The 15633-nt window shown below is 41.4% G+C and overlaps 1 protein-coding gene across 2 annotated transcripts in view; it reads right to left on the bottom strand.

Moving 5' to 3' along the window:
* The window catches only part of CA8 (carbonic anhydrase 8), an 87267-nt gene that overhangs the window by 65545 nt on the left and 6089 nt on the right, over window positions 1-15633 (bottom strand). For both annotated transcript variants that reach the window (XM_013969213.2, XM_005689007.3), the window contains exon 3: window positions 9721-9845. In XM_013969213.2, coding sequence (XP_013824667.1) covers window positions 9721-9845 — 125 coding nt within the window. The remainder of the gene's footprint in view (window positions 1-9720; window positions 9846-15633) is intronic.

The raw sequence follows: 15633 nt of genomic DNA, 5'->3' as shown, positions 1-15633 counted from the left end.
ACGTCTATCAACAAAGGAATGGATAAAGAAGGTGTAGTACACATATACGATGGAATATTACTCAGCCGTAAAAAAGAACAAAGAAAAGCCATGTGCAGTGACATGGAAGGACTTAGAGGTTATTATACTGAGAGAAGTTAAGCCAGACAAGGAAAGGTACATATCACATTGCTCACACGTGGAATCTAAAAAAATGGTACAAATAAACTTATTTACAAAACAGAAGTAGACTCACAGACATAGAAAATAAACATATGATTACCAATGGGGAAGAGGGGAGAGGGATAAATTGGGAAATTGGGGTTGATATATAAACATAAGAAGGCTGAGCACCAAAGAACTGATGCTTTCAAACCGTGGTGCCGGAGAAGACTCTTGAGAGTCCCTTGGACAGTAAGGAGATAAAACCAGTCAATCCTAAAGGAAATCAACTCTGAATATTCACTGGAAGGACTTATGCTGAAGATGAAGCTCCAACTCTTTAGCCACTTGATGCAAAGAGCTAACTCAATGGAAAAGACTCTGATGCTGGGAAAGATTGAGGGCAGGAGGAGAAGAGGGTGACAGAGAATGAGATGGTTGGATGGCATCACCAACCCAATGGACATGAGTTTGAGCAAACAAGAGTCTATTTTTTATTGGAAGGCCAATTAAGAGGATGCGTTTTACTAGAGGATTTAGATCTATTGCTGCTGCTGCTAAGTCACTTGAGTCGTGTCCAACTCTGTGCGACCCCATAGACAGCAGCCCACCAGGCTCTCCCGTCCCTGGGACTCTGCAGGCAATAATACTGGAGTGGGTTGCCATTTCCTTCTCCAATGCATGAAAATGAAAAGTGAAAGTGAAGTCGTATCCAACTCTTAGCGACCCCATGGACTGTAGCCTACCAGGCTCCTCCGTCCATGGGATTCACCAGACAAAAATACTGGAGTGGGTTGTCATTACCTTCTCCATTAGATCTGTTAGAACTCAATTTTAAATATTTCTAGGGACTTTCTTGTGGCCCAGTGGTTAGGAATCCACCTGCCAATTCAGGGGACACGGGTTCGATCCCTCATCTAAGATACCACATGCCTCAGGGCAACTAAGCCCTTGAGCCACAACTACTGAGTCCATGCGCTGCAATTGCTGAAGCCCACACACCTAGAGCCCATGCTCTGCAACAAGAGAAGCCACCACAGTGAGAAGCCCATGCACCACAACTAGAGGGTAGCCCCTGCTCACCCCAACCGGAGAAAATCTCCGCTCAGCAATGAAGAGCCCATGTGCCGCAAGAAAGACCCAGCACAGCCTCCTCCAAAAAATAGCTTCTGTATTAAAAAAAAAAAAATGAACATCTTTTAAAAATGTTTACATGCAGCAAGTCTATAGCCACCTATAAATTCATTATATATCATATTCATTTATAGGAACTAATTTTTTATTTTGCACAAATTTGCCTTTACATGGTAAAACCAGCTACAATACTAATCCTTCTTTCAGTTAGTTCAGCAAGAAAAAAACTCCCATACATTCTTAAACAATGATAATGAATAATCTACTACAAGAAATCCTTATAAAATTGAAGGTCGGTTCAAAGTAACTACTTAAAGGTCAAGTTAGCCTTATACAATTCTGTTTCAAAGAGGAAACGGCAAACTGCCATATCATGTGGTACAGCTAAAAGAACATTTCTGTTTGTTCAGCACTATAATTTATTTTCTACTCAGTAAACTATGAGATTTCTGCTCTAAATACATTTTAATAAATGAAAAAAAAAATAAACATGCTGAACCAAAGCAGGAGGTATGATTTTTATGGACTAAAAAGGCAAGTGTTCATTAGAATTCAGAAAACATAAAATCTGTTTTTATTTTTCTTTACCCAAATGTGAGAGGGAGTTCCCCAATTAAGACCACTGAAGAGGCCACAGCACAAGGTTCTAATTTTTCCATCTGACTATCCAAGAGGCTCAATCTACTAGTCCTGTGGATAATTCCTGGATACCCAAATGGTCATAATCACTACAGTTGAGAGAACTTTTTCTGGTCAAAATGATAACACCATCCAGAGAAGCTGAACATTCAAATGTGAAACTGCTTCCTTTAGTGTCAGTCTTAACTCTTCTTATTGGCAAGATTCCCTTTATTTCCCATAAAGCAACCACAATCCCAAGTATTAACTATCATGGCAAATACACTGCTCTCAAACTACAGCTTCTTTTCCTAGTAAGACTTGGCTTTGGAAGGTGAAAAAATAAAAAAGCATCTCTCAGAACAGAAGTCAGTTCACAGATCCTGAGGGTCCTTTGCCATTTCCTGCAACAGCCACTTCCTCTCCAGATCTTTGGGGGCATCTCAGAAGGGGTGGGGGGAGTTGATGGTCTGTTAAATCCACCCCAATTCTCAGGAGGTTGTAAGGTTGCTCCTTGGAGACCTCTGTACCTTCACAAAGGCCCCTCTGAGTTTTGTCTTCATAGCCTGTAAGAGCAAGGTTAAAACAAGCCCACCTTGGACATCCCTGGCAGTCCAGCGGTTAGGAATCCACCTTCCAGTGCTGGGGATGCAGGTTCAATCCCTGGTCTGGGAACTAAGATCCCACATGCCTTGGAGCACAGCCAAAAAAAAAAAAGCAAAAACATGCCCACATCTAAATGTGGGTGCATGCAGACATAAATGCCCCTCCCAGGGGCAGTGGAGAGGGAGACATAGACTCCAGTGTTGTCTCCTCCCATCTAAATCACCAAAGACAAGACCAGTAGTAAAGGATAATTCTTAAATGGAGCATTTAATTAACCAAAGGACACACTTCTACATCATAGTTTTCTGTAAAGTGCTCTGTGACCCTCAAACTTTGGGAGCCTCAGACTTCTCTGAGGCTAATAAGAGCTTAGAAAGTTCCTTCAATATAACTTTCATAGATGATCTCTAAAGTTCTTCTTACAAATAAAATATTTGACCATTTGCCTTGTATGTCTAATCCTCATCATGGTCAAACTCACTGAAGTTGTCCTGTTATACTTCCTCGGAAAGTCAATGGAAGTCTCTATTTTGGAAGAGATTCACAAACTTAAAGCTCAACTTGGGCCGCCTGTGGAAATCAAATAACTTGAAAAGATCATCAATTCACTATTAACCAATGAAACTTTTCTTGCTATCTCCTCAGGAAATGAATAAAAATCAACATCTTTCTGTCAAATAAATAAGACAGTGAGTTAAAAGAGAACCACCCAAAGGTCAGGAGTTATTTACTCAAAGAACAATTAAATGGTAGACACTACTATTTGCCTGAAAACAACAGAAGAAATGTGGGATATCTGGAGACCTGGGGCATTGAAGGGACAGGGTATAATATTCAAAATTGGCATTTTATTATAAGATACATTCTTCATAGTGTTTTGTTGGCCTGTTGTGCAGCCAAGGTCTGACTCTTCACAATTGAAGACTTCTGCTCAGGACTTCGCTAGTAGTCCAGTAGTTAAGACTCCTTGCTTCCAATGCAAGGGGCACTACTTCAATCCCTGGTTGGGAAACTAAGATCCCACATGCCACACCATGTGGCCAAAAAGGTTTTTCATTATTATTATTATTATTATAAAAAAGGACTCCTGCTTCACAAAACAGAACTTTATATTATGCACCCAACTTTCCATAGACAGCTGGTATGTAGCTCAGTTCTCACTGAGCCCTTCAGAGTACACAGAGCAAGAGCTTCTCTTTGACTACAATGTAAATAAAGATAAGAGTCAGCCTTACAATAACTGTGTCTCTGTCTGGATAATTCACTCTCAAAGGGTAAACTTTTAGGCCCAAAGGGGATGAAAGTCAAACCCGAGCTCCGATCTCCTGCTGGCGTGTGGGCAGGATCGGTGCCCATTCTGATAAAACCACCATTCATCCGTAGTGAAATGAGGCTAATGGAAATAATCCAGGGAGTTTTTTTTAAAGTTCACTAGACAGATAGCTGGTGAGAAGTTGTGGTATAACACAGGGAGCCCAGCTAGGTACTCTGTGATGATCTAGGCAGGTGGGATAGGGGGAAGGGAGGGAGGCTTATGAGGGAGGGAATATACGTATAATTACAACAAAGGTCCGTCTCATCAACGCTATGGTTTTCCCAGTGGTCATGTATGGATGTGAGAATTGGACTGTGAAGAAAGCTGAGTGCCAAAGAATTGATGCTTTTGAACTGTGGTATTGGAGAAGACTCTTGAGAGTCCCTTGGACTGCAAGGAGATCCAACCAGTCCATCCTAAAGGAGACCAGTCCTGGGTGTTCATTGGAAGACTGATGCTGAGGCTGAAACTCCAGTACTTTGGCCACCTCATGCAAAGAGTTGACTCATTGGAGAAGACCCTGATGCTGGGAAGGATTGGGGGCAAGAGGAGAAAGGGACGACAGAGGATGAGATGGCTGGATGGCATCACTGACTCGATGCACATGGGTTTGGGTGGACTCTGGGAGTTGGTGATGGACAGGGAGACCTGGTGTGCTGCGATTTATGGGGTTGCAAAGAGTCAGACATGACTGAGCGACTGAACTGAACTGAACAGCTGATTTGCCTTGTTGTATGGCAGAGATCAACACACACTGTAAAACATGTACTGACAATTCTACACGCAGGGCAGCAAAGGTGACACAGACGTGAAGGACAGACTTTTGGACTCAGTGGGAGAAGGAGAGGGTGGGACGATTTGAGAGAATTGCACTGAAACATATGCACTACCATAGGTAAAACAGATAGCCAGTGCGAGTTTGATGTGTGATGCAAGGCACCCAAAGCCAGTGCTCTGTGACAGCCTGGAGGGATGGAGTGGGGAGGGAGGTGTGAGGTGCGGGTCAAGATAGAGGGGACATATGTATACCTATGGCCGATTCATACTGATATAAAGCAAAAACCATCACGCTATTATAAAGTAATTATCCTCCAATTCAAATAAATTTTTAAAAGAAATTTTTAATGTGAAATCAAAATAAATAAATAAAAGTTCAGTCTATTCAACATATAGGCTGGTGTTTATCCTGAGACCATACTCTCCCTACATTTAGCTATTAAATTAGAGATCCTCTCTTTGCAAAATGATAGGGAGAACAGAGAGCTAATAATATTATTTGAAGGGGGAAAAAAACTTGGCTATACTATTGATCTCTCCATCCCCCAGATTTTTTTCTTAATTTTGCTGCTCTGGCACAAAACCTGAATGCCTAAAAAGTACTCTCCCATAGAAGTATGAGTGTAGTGATCCCTGGGTGAAGATTAATCGCAATTTACCAGGAGTTAAACGTTAGACTCAGAGAAGGCAATGGCAACCCACTCCAGTACTCTTGCCTGGAAAATCCCGTGGACTGAGGAGCCTGGTAGGTTGCAGTCCATGGGGTCGCTAAGAGTCCGGCACAACTGAGCAACTTCACTTTCACTTTTCACTTTCATACATTGGAGGAGGAAATGGCAACCCACTCCAGTATTCTTGCCTGGAGAATCCCAGGGACGGGGGAGCCTGATGGGCTGCCATCTATGGGGTCGCACAGAGTCGGACACAACTGAAGTGACTTGGCGGCAGCAGCAGCAAACGTTAGACTACCTTGAAGTAGCAAAGAACATGACAGTCTCCACGTACAAAATGACTAAAACACAACTCGTGTCCTGAAAGTTGAATTTGAACTTAAATATCTGGAAGTTCCTCCATTAATTGGATTTGAAAATTAATATGAATACAATAAATAATTCTAGTGATATGGTGGATGCACAAAGGATAAAGCTAATCACAAAATTCACAGAGTATTAAAGTTGAACATCAAGAGCTAAGACATCAATGACATCCAAAGAAAATATGAAGCTTCTATAGCCACCAGAAGGACAAACAGACAGGAATTAATTTGACTAGATCCCATACTTGTCTTAAATCAACAACCTTCTACTCACATTTGCTGTCTTGATTAAATATCATGACGCAAAATATCCACACGGTAAGAGTTCAAGCTGGTAGACATCACCCAGACACTTGTAAAAATAGTTAATACATGCAAACCCATTATGTTTTAGGTAACAGGAAGAAAAATGCAGCACAATTTTCTTATCTCTTGTTAAGGCACTGTCATTTAAGCAGAAATCTGGAGTCTTCATAATGGAATTTGGTTTACAAGATGAAAACATGGCAAGAAATGTCAGGCAGCCGTGAAAGCATGCATGTTTCTGAAAACTGCAAATCTCAAGTAGGAAAAGCAGAAAGGACATGCTTGATCCATCTTGCTGAGCACAAGAGCTGCAGTTTAAATTGTCTAATGTCACAAATTGCGTTAATTTTTGAAGTGATGTGGCTGACTACTAGTAGTATCAAACATATATTCAGAATTGCTTTTAGGCCTATATTTATAACTTTAAAAGGGCTTCCCAGGGGGCGCAGTGGTAAAGAATCCTCCTGCCTATGCAGGAGACGCAAGAGATGAGGGTTCAGTTCCTTAGTTGGGAAGATCCCCTGGAGTAGGAAATGACAGCCCACTCCAGTATTCTTGCCAGAAAAACTCCATGGACAGTGGGATACAGTCCAGGAGGTCACAAACAGCTGGACAGGATTGAGCACACACACACATAATTTTTAAAAGTCAACAGGCAAACTTGATGAATTTCTGTTAAAATCTATCCTCATGTTATATGCAACAGACAAGGTAAATATTTGTTTACAACGTTTGTTGAATAAACCATCCATTTAAGTTTAAGTAAAATAAACAAAAAGGAAATATGTATTGAAATATCTTTTGAAGATTAAAGTCAGTCTTAAACTGTAAATAAGATACCAAAAGTGTCCTAGAAAAAATTTTTTTACATTATGTACCCCAAACAGTACCTGGTCCCCTCACTCTCCACTGTTGCTTTGGTTATGTTATGCTCCAAATAGATGGCAGTTCAGGACAGGGGGATGGTGGCAATTTATCTACCTGTCTCCACTTAGGCATCGCATTCCCTCCTCAACTATTTTACATGGAGTCCTTCTCTCTTTCACTGAGTCAGCCCTTTCTGCCTGAAAACCCAGCTTACCCTTCACCCTCCATTAAAACAAAACAAACACCTGACTCAGAGTTACCTCCCTCTAACTCTGTGCACCCACGGCACTGATGCACTCATCAGGACCCAGCACTACAAACCAACATCAGATGACCAATAGATCACTTCTCTAGGACTGGATCAGAGATAATCTGGGATAACACAGAATTCAAATATTATTCATCATCTATTTTTCGAAAAAGTACAGGCAGTAATTCCATCATTCAAAACATAAAAATATTTCTGCAGAAACAAAACCAGAATTTAATCTCCACTCAGCACAAACCATTACCTGTGCTTAATGGACCAGGACAGTTAGACCTTCATCAAGTAGTAGGACCAGTCTGAACACTTGATCCAGAAGTTCTTTTTGACTTTGGGGAGAAAAGCACATATCTCTGACTCACTTAAGCGAATAAAACTCCCCAAGGCCGTAAGTTTTGTGTGTCACAAGCAAAGTCACTGAATCTTCATCCAGAAGTTGGTGCTTTCCCAAGGACTCCCATCTCTCCTTAAATTTTTGATTAGACCAACATATCTTTGAAGGCTGGTTGAAATGGAGGAGCTTTTCAAACACAAAGAGGGCAGGATGACAGCCCAGTGTTTTTCTGTCCCTCCAAAGCCCTCGACTACTCTGCAGATTTATTTATTTGGAATTGTCTTTGGTCCTCTCTCTTCTTTCATATGTTCTGGCGTGAACTCTTCCTTCTCACGTTGGATGGGGATAGGGCAGCAGCAAGAGGTGACACAGAGATGGGGTGGAACTGTTTCAAGGCACTAGAAGTGAGAGGATGTCTGTGGGCATTGAGTAAAAAAGCCCCTAGAAAGGTAACATTTGAAGCCCCAACGTCGCCCATCAAGGCCTTAAAGAAGTATCTCCTGTTATTGTCCTCAGTATCACATACCACTTAGGACTTCCCCGGTGGCTCAGATGGTAAACGTCTGTCTACAATGTGGGAGACCCAGGTTCAGTCCCTTGGTCGGGAAGATCTCCTGGAGAAGGAAATGGCAATCCACTCCAGTACTATTGCCTGGAAAATCCCATGGACAGAGGAGCCTGGTAGGCTACAGACCACAGGGTAGCAAAGAGTCGGACACGACTGAGCAATTTCACTTCACTTCACATACCACACATACTATTCAACACACTGCAACTGGTTTTTTCCCTCCATCGTCAAAACACATAATATTTTTTTCATTTAATATTTCTTTTAAGATCCTGAGTTTTTTTTTAAGGAAGGGATATTTTGAGCTTTCAAAAGAAAACTTCTTTAATGATTATTCAAGCAACACTGAGAAATATTTTCTCTGATTTCATTCTTTAAGGTACATGTATCACTTATATAAACAGTAGTGATTTCCAGGCAATGAGATAGATATGAATGTGGCCTCTGGTCATGAGCAATTCCATGCTGCAGTACATGCAGCTGGGAATGACAGAGAGGAAGACTGGCATTTTGATGGCCCCTCAAATATACCATTACTTGTCACTGATGGGCTATTTCCCAGGAGAGAACTCTGGTCCTTACAGAAAGAAATATGAACAACAGAGGCATCCTGTCAATTGCACCAACATGGGTTGTCTCAGTGATCCTGGCCCTGGACTCAATGTTGGAAGGAACACAGAGAGTGAGAGGGAGGCTGTCTTAGCTTGGGCTGTGATAACAAATTACCATAGACTGGTAGCTTAAACAACAGAATTTATTTCTCACGGTTCTGGAGGCTGGAAGTCCACAATCAGGGAACCTGGTGAGAGCCTGCTTCCTGGCTTGGAGATGGTCCTGTGTCCATCACCCAGCAGTGAGCAACGAGAAGCAAGCTCCCTCTGGAGTCCATGAGGGCACGAATTCCATTCATGAGGGCCCCACCCTCATGACCTCTTCTAATCCTAATCACCTTCCAAAGGCTCCACCCCCTAATATCATCACATGAAGGGGTAGAGTTCCCAGCATATGAATTGAGAAGAGCAGGGAGGGGTGGGGGGGGGTGGTAAATCACAAATACTTCAATCCATAACAAGAGCCCACAGTTAGTGAGAAGGACTCTTTAAACACTAAAGGTTACAAATGCATGAGATCAGTGCCTTAGCAGCCATCTATCAAGGAAACTGGGAGCACAGATGAGGGAGAAATTAATTCTGCTTTGGGAAGGAACTCAGAAAGAGTCTCATAAAGAAATGGCATGCTAACTAGATATTGAAGAAGAGCAGGAGTTAACTAAGAAGGGTAGTAGGAGAGCGACTTCTTCAGACAAAGCAACTCTCTAAAAATCTCTCTCTCCCCCCTAATTGCTTGAGATGAATAAATCAACTTACCAATTTTAATCAGAGCTAAACTAGACTTTTAATTACCATTGAGGTTTCTCCAAAGTTGTTTTCTGCTTATCGTCTTTCATAGCATCCACAAAAGTGACCTGCTGATCTGCAGAATTTTTACAATAATAATAATAATACTATGATAAAACTTAATAGCATAGATTACCTTTATAACCAACAGCCCATGCGCATTCTCCAGGCCCACTAAGGCTAATGGGAAGTTTCTTCTGCTGCCAAAAGCTTATTGAGGACTTTTTTTAACATAAATTGATAAAATTCAAGAACTACACAGCTACTTGGAAACTAAATCATTTTCAGTAAATCACCAAATACTCTACATGAACAACAAAGTTTTGGTGTTGTTCAAGCTGATTTGTTCTTCTTACCTCCATGGGAAAAGCTTTGAAATTAACTGTGTGCTCAGAACCACGCTGGTTTTCTCTTCCCCAGTGAAATCTAACTTCATACAGCTCAAATTCATGTCCTTGAGGCAATGGACCTCCTGATAGAACTGAAGAAAGAAAATAAGTTCTATTTAATTACATCTCAAACACATTCATTGGCACAGCATTATAAACATTTGGGGACATTTTTTGCCGAGAGGTCTCATAAATTCTACATATTAAATTCACATAGTCAAAATGAGGAGAGTATAACTACTGTGGGATGAATTCATACTATCATCTTGATACAGCAGACATTCAAAAACTCTAAAATACTTGAGAATGACATGTATATGTTAACTTCTTACATATTTTAGGCATAGGAACAGACAGGAAATAAACACAGCAGCTATCACAGTTTCCCCTGAGACAAACTTAACACTGATCAGGAGACAAGAATATGACCTGAGTCTCAGACTGACCAATAATTTTCCATAGACTTATCACTAAATTAAACATTGTTTATAGATAATCCATTACACAAGAACATTTTCAATTGAGAGAACAGATGTTAGCTGGCATAATTACCCATGAAGCCAATTATTATTAAGCCAACTTGGTTTTTCAACAATGAAATCGCAATTTTTAAAAAGCTATCATCCAGTGTCACATAAATGCAAACAAAACTGTGATAAAATATTCACAATATTTAAAATATTAAATTTTAGTTCTATGGGGCCCTGTCTCTGCGTCTCACTTCTGGAGATAACCAAGAACTCTGTCCCAAACAGGGTACTCTGAAGGATGACGGAAAATACATCTATTCTTGAAGCAACAAAATACTGGGCAGGGAATTAAGATCCTACTTCAAGCCACTGATCACTGCTGCCTCCCTGAGATCGAGTCAGTCTCTTGCTTGCTGCCCCCCAGCCTGCACCATTTGAAATGGAAGCATCCTTCACCCTATGTGTCTATGACATGACCCAAGGCTTTGGGGCATTCACGGGGTTGGCGGGGAGAGGGGGAGAGGCCCGATTCTAACACTGCACTCTTTAAAAAGAGCAGAAAATTGTCTTGGATGAGGCTTAGCGAAAAGAAACGAGAGGATTGTGAAACAAAGAGGATTAAAAATATCTTTCTCCAAAACATTTTCATCAGATATACACACACACACACACACACACACACACAGAGTTTCTGAAACCGTTACAGAGCAGTTCACTAGTATTTTATTATAGCAGTGGATGAAGCTGATCCTGTTAGTGAGTTCAGGGGCAGAAAAGAAAGATCTGAGCTTCACCTGTACTAGGCTTCCACCTGCCTAGTGGCCAATATTTCTTCAGATTAAAACTTGGAAATTGAGATGATATTTTTAAATGCCCTGAAAATTCAAACTGCACAGGTGTATGTTTTACCGAGAAGTTCCGGGCCCACAGGGGTTTCACTGAAAAATACTTCAATGAATACTTTTTGATCACCTACACTGTAGCAGGTACATGGTGTTTAAGATACATGGATGTTATCAAAACAGACAAAACTCACTGGCTTCATGGATCTTACATCCTTCTGCGATGAAATGCAAATGTATATATTTATGAAAATCAGACTTTTACTGTGATATTTATTTGGTCATTACAGGGCTTCCCTGGTGGCTCAGACAGTAAAGAATCTGCCTATAATGCCTGTAATGTGGGAAACTCAAGTTCTATTCCTGGCTGGAGAAGCTCCCCTGGAGAAGGGAATGGCAACCCACTCCAGTATTCTTGCCTAGAGAATCCCATGGACAGAGGAGCCTGGTGGGCTACTCCATGGGGTTGCAGAGTCAGACAAGACTGAATACCTAACACTTTCACTTTTGGTCATTACACGGTCCTCATGCTCAAGAAAATTCTAATGAAATCAGATCCTCAGGGTCTTACTTTCTATGGGGTTGAAAAGGAACACAAAGAAGGGAAGCGTTTTAACCAAGCCTGGTCCCCAGGGAGAGGTGACAAAGGGGAAGCTGTCAGCCAAGAATTGGTTCTGGTACCTTTCACTTTTGCTGCAGACAAATAATCCAAAGTTAAACCACACTAAAATCACAGGGCCGTGCAAAGCCATAAAAACTGACAATATCCTGAATTCAGAATTTTATGAGGTTCCAGGTAAAAGCATTACCTGTTCATCCCCCACAGATGATTGTGTTTACAGACTACAAATAAATAGCAGCTCTATTTCACCCATCTGGCAGCATCCTCTCAAAGCATTACTCTTCCTTTGGACCATTTACTTGCTTTACAAGAAAACTAGTCATACCAAGGGAAGAACACTTATCCTGCATTTATGAATATCAGTTTTGCTGAGTGATATTTTGTCACTCTATGTCAGGTTTATTAGTTGTGGTATCACCATGTTCAATAAAATTACAATGAAACATGAAACTCACACTGATGATGTGCTGCATTTCCTGAGAATAACAAACTTGTGAAAAGGACACCAGATACACTGTTATCATTGCTACCACCTCCATTGTCGTGAATGCTTTTTCTCTGATAGGCATGGCCATTACGCTTATAGACATAAGAGTTTCTTTCAGAAGCTTCTGCAAAATTTGAGAATCCCATGGAGACATGGCACATATACACTCCCCTGAAACTATCTAAGCTTCTATAACCCTTTGCTGAAAACAGATTTGCCAGAGAGTTCAAAGGTTGAGTCCGCCTCATTTCATTCGAGTTTAACACACATGTTTTGAGATGGACTCCATGCCTGGCCATGTGCTGACCACTGAGTGTGTAAAAGGAAGGATATAGCCTTGTACTGGCAAAGCATTCTCAGTGCTGAAGGAACTAAAAGTGATTGCATCGGGGCAGAAGGGAAAGGGGCTTCCCAATGGCTCAGCAGGTAAAGAATCCACCTGCAATGCAGTGGATAGGAGTTCAATCCTTGGGTCAGGAAGATCCCCTGGAGGAGGAAATAGCAACCCACTCCAGTATTCTTGCCCGGAGAATACTATGGACAGAGGAGCCCGGTGGGCTACAATCCAAAGGGTAGCAAACAATCAGACACGACTAAGGACAGAAGTAAAAAAGAAAAAAAAAAAAGAGAGAGAGCAGAGGAAAATGCACAAGGCAGTCAGAACCCAGCAGGATCCAAGCCAAAACCAAAGGTGGGAATTGTGGGGGGAGGTGAGGAGTTAGAAAGTAAGTCAGGAAGACTTTACGGAGGAGGTAACAGCTAAGGAAGTCTTAAAGGGTAAGCTAAGTGCAGAAGTGAGAAACTGTACTTTAGAAGCAGAAAGAAGAGGCTCAGAAAGACTCAGAGGTGGGAAATGGCCAGAATGGGTGCCAAGAGAATAAAGTCAGAGGTGTGCAATGACCAAAGGCAGACCTCAAGGTATGAAATTAGCTGGGTTGGAGTGGGCAGATGGCAGTCCATGCAGACAGGCTGGAGTTCATCTTGGAGAATCATCTCTAGTTTTTAAGCAGTGGACTAATATTTTTGCATTTTAAAATACTACTCCCAAGTCTGGGACTTCCCTGGTGATCCTGTGGTTAGGACTCTCTGTTTCCATTGCAGGGGGGGTACCAGTTCCATCCCTGGTCTGGAAACTAAGATCCTGCATGCCATGAGGCACAGCCAAAGAAAAAATGGATTAAAATATTACTCCTAGGTCTGCATAGATGGTAGATCAGCAAAGGGCAAGCCCAACTGTTGAGAAACCTGCAGCCACAGCCAGGCAAAGACAGCATGACCAGGAGACAGAGTCTGATGGAGTCATGACCCCAAATTCAGGAAGACCAATGCCAATGGCCCCTGATGCATCCCCCAAAGGATCAGAGGTCCCTAAAGTTCACTCTCTATACGTTTAATTTATTTTTTATTAAAGTATAACTGCTTCACAATGTTCTATTAGATTCTGCTGTAAACAACGTGAATCAACTTAAGTACACACATATCACCTCCCTCTGTAGCCTCCCTCCCACTTCCTTCCCATCCCTCTGGGTCATCAAAGAGCACCTCGCAATAGGTTTAAAGACCTTATGACCTCAGTTTAATTTTTAAGGAACCCCAAATGTATTCATAAAACATTCTAAAAAATAGTTATTAATCAGTTCTTTTAACATTTGAAGTCTTCAAAGCAACAATTAACATGTTTACCAGTCTTTAGCTTTTAACCTATAGCTTTATTTCACATTAAAGAATAAATATCATCAGCTCATAAATGCAGTGCTAACATCAAACAAGAGGGAGAGGAGGCCAGTTAAACAGGGTCTATAAGCAAAGTGAAGCAGATGAAGATGACAGTCCAGATAATTCAAGTCCCCCAGAGTCAGCTAATAATAAATATTATCATTAAGAAATTCAAGTTTTGCTCTCCTAGTTGTCCTCATTTACAAGAACTGCTCTAAGAAGAGATAAGATAATTTGTATTTCAGGTAGTAAATGATCAATAAATATGTATTAATGGAGGGAGGGCTATCATTTGAGGACCAGCTAAAGGAAATAATTATGTCTGGAAAGGGAAAATAGCAATTTCATGGTATGATGGTAGTAGTCAATATTTTAAAGAATGTCATGTGGAAGGACAATTGCAGGACCTCCCTGGTGGTCCAGTCTGCCTGCCAATGTAGGGACACATGTTCGATGCCAGGTCTAAGATCCCACATGCTGCAGGGCAACTACACCCGTGTGCCACAACTACTGAGCCTGCACGCCCTACAGCCTGTGTGTGCTCTGCAACAAGAGAAGCCACCGCAATGAAAATCCCATGCGCCACAACTAGAGAGTAGCCGCCATCTGCCACAACCACAGAAAGCCTGTAAGCAGCAAGAAAGACCCAGTACAACCAAAAATAAATATTAAAATAAAATTTTAAAAATGAAAAAAAAGGAAAAGTACAATTACATGTGTTCTGTATAGGTCCAGAATTTCACAATAGAAGCAATGACGGAGATCCCAGGACTTTTTGATGTGGTTTCACTCGAAAGCAAAATGGATCCTCTCTCAGTGAGGCATGGATATCTTTTCCTGAGCCGTTCAAGCTGAAGCGATGCAGCTACTGGCCAGAGGGTATGAGATCAGGGGCTGGAATGGTGGCCTCCAGGGGCCAACCCATTCAGTGAATCTATGATTTGGTCACCTTCCTAATCTCATCTGCTGCCTTATTGTATCACCTACACAATCAGACTATTTTCTTCTCAAGAAGAGGGTCGAGGAAGAAGCTTTGAGAAATTTCATCAGTTAAAGACAATGGGGGATGAAGAACCGGCAGAGGAAAGGTAGTCAAAATTAAGAAGAAACCTCCAGAGCTGGTGTGTCAGAGACCAACAGGAGAGTTTCCAAAAATTCCACTGCAAATGCAGCAGAATCAAAGTACTGTAAGGATTTTAAAGTGGTCCTTTGATCGTGGGATGAGGAGCTTACCAATGACCTTGGTTTGGGAACTTTCAGCAGGAGGTCCAGAGTGAAAGATCTGTGCTCATGACATCTCTCAAATTTAAAACCCCAGATAGAGTTATTAAGGGCTTCCCTCATAGCTCAGTCAGTAAAGAGTCTGCCTGCAGTGCAGGAGACCCAGGTTCAATTCCTGGGTCAGGAAGATCCCCTGGAGAAGGAAAGGGCAACCCACTCCAGTATTCTTGCCTGGAGAGTCCCATGGACAGAGGAGCCTGGCAGGCTACAGTCTATGCAGTGTCAAGAGTCGGACACGACTGAGCGACTAAGCACACTTATCTAAGGAAACTATACCATAAGGATTATGCTAGAAGCTTTCACTTAATAAGTATAAGTATTTAAATTATACTACAGTTGTTATAACTTCTTTTAGTAATTCTGTACTCTTTTAATACAAAATAAAAAAACATTTAAGACTTTTTATACAGACCCTTTTTAAAGTCTTTATTGAATTTGTTACAATACTGTTTCCATTTTATG

This window comes from Capra hircus, chromosome 14 (genome assembly GCF_001704415.2).
Source record: "Capra hircus breed San Clemente chromosome 14, ASM170441v1, whole genome shotgun sequence".
NCBI classification, from domain to species: domain Eukaryota; kingdom Metazoa; phylum Chordata; class Mammalia; order Artiodactyla; family Bovidae; genus Capra; species Capra hircus.
The sequence above is the reverse complement of the archived record's forward strand: the minus strand, read 5'-3'. Positions and strand labels throughout refer to the sequence as shown.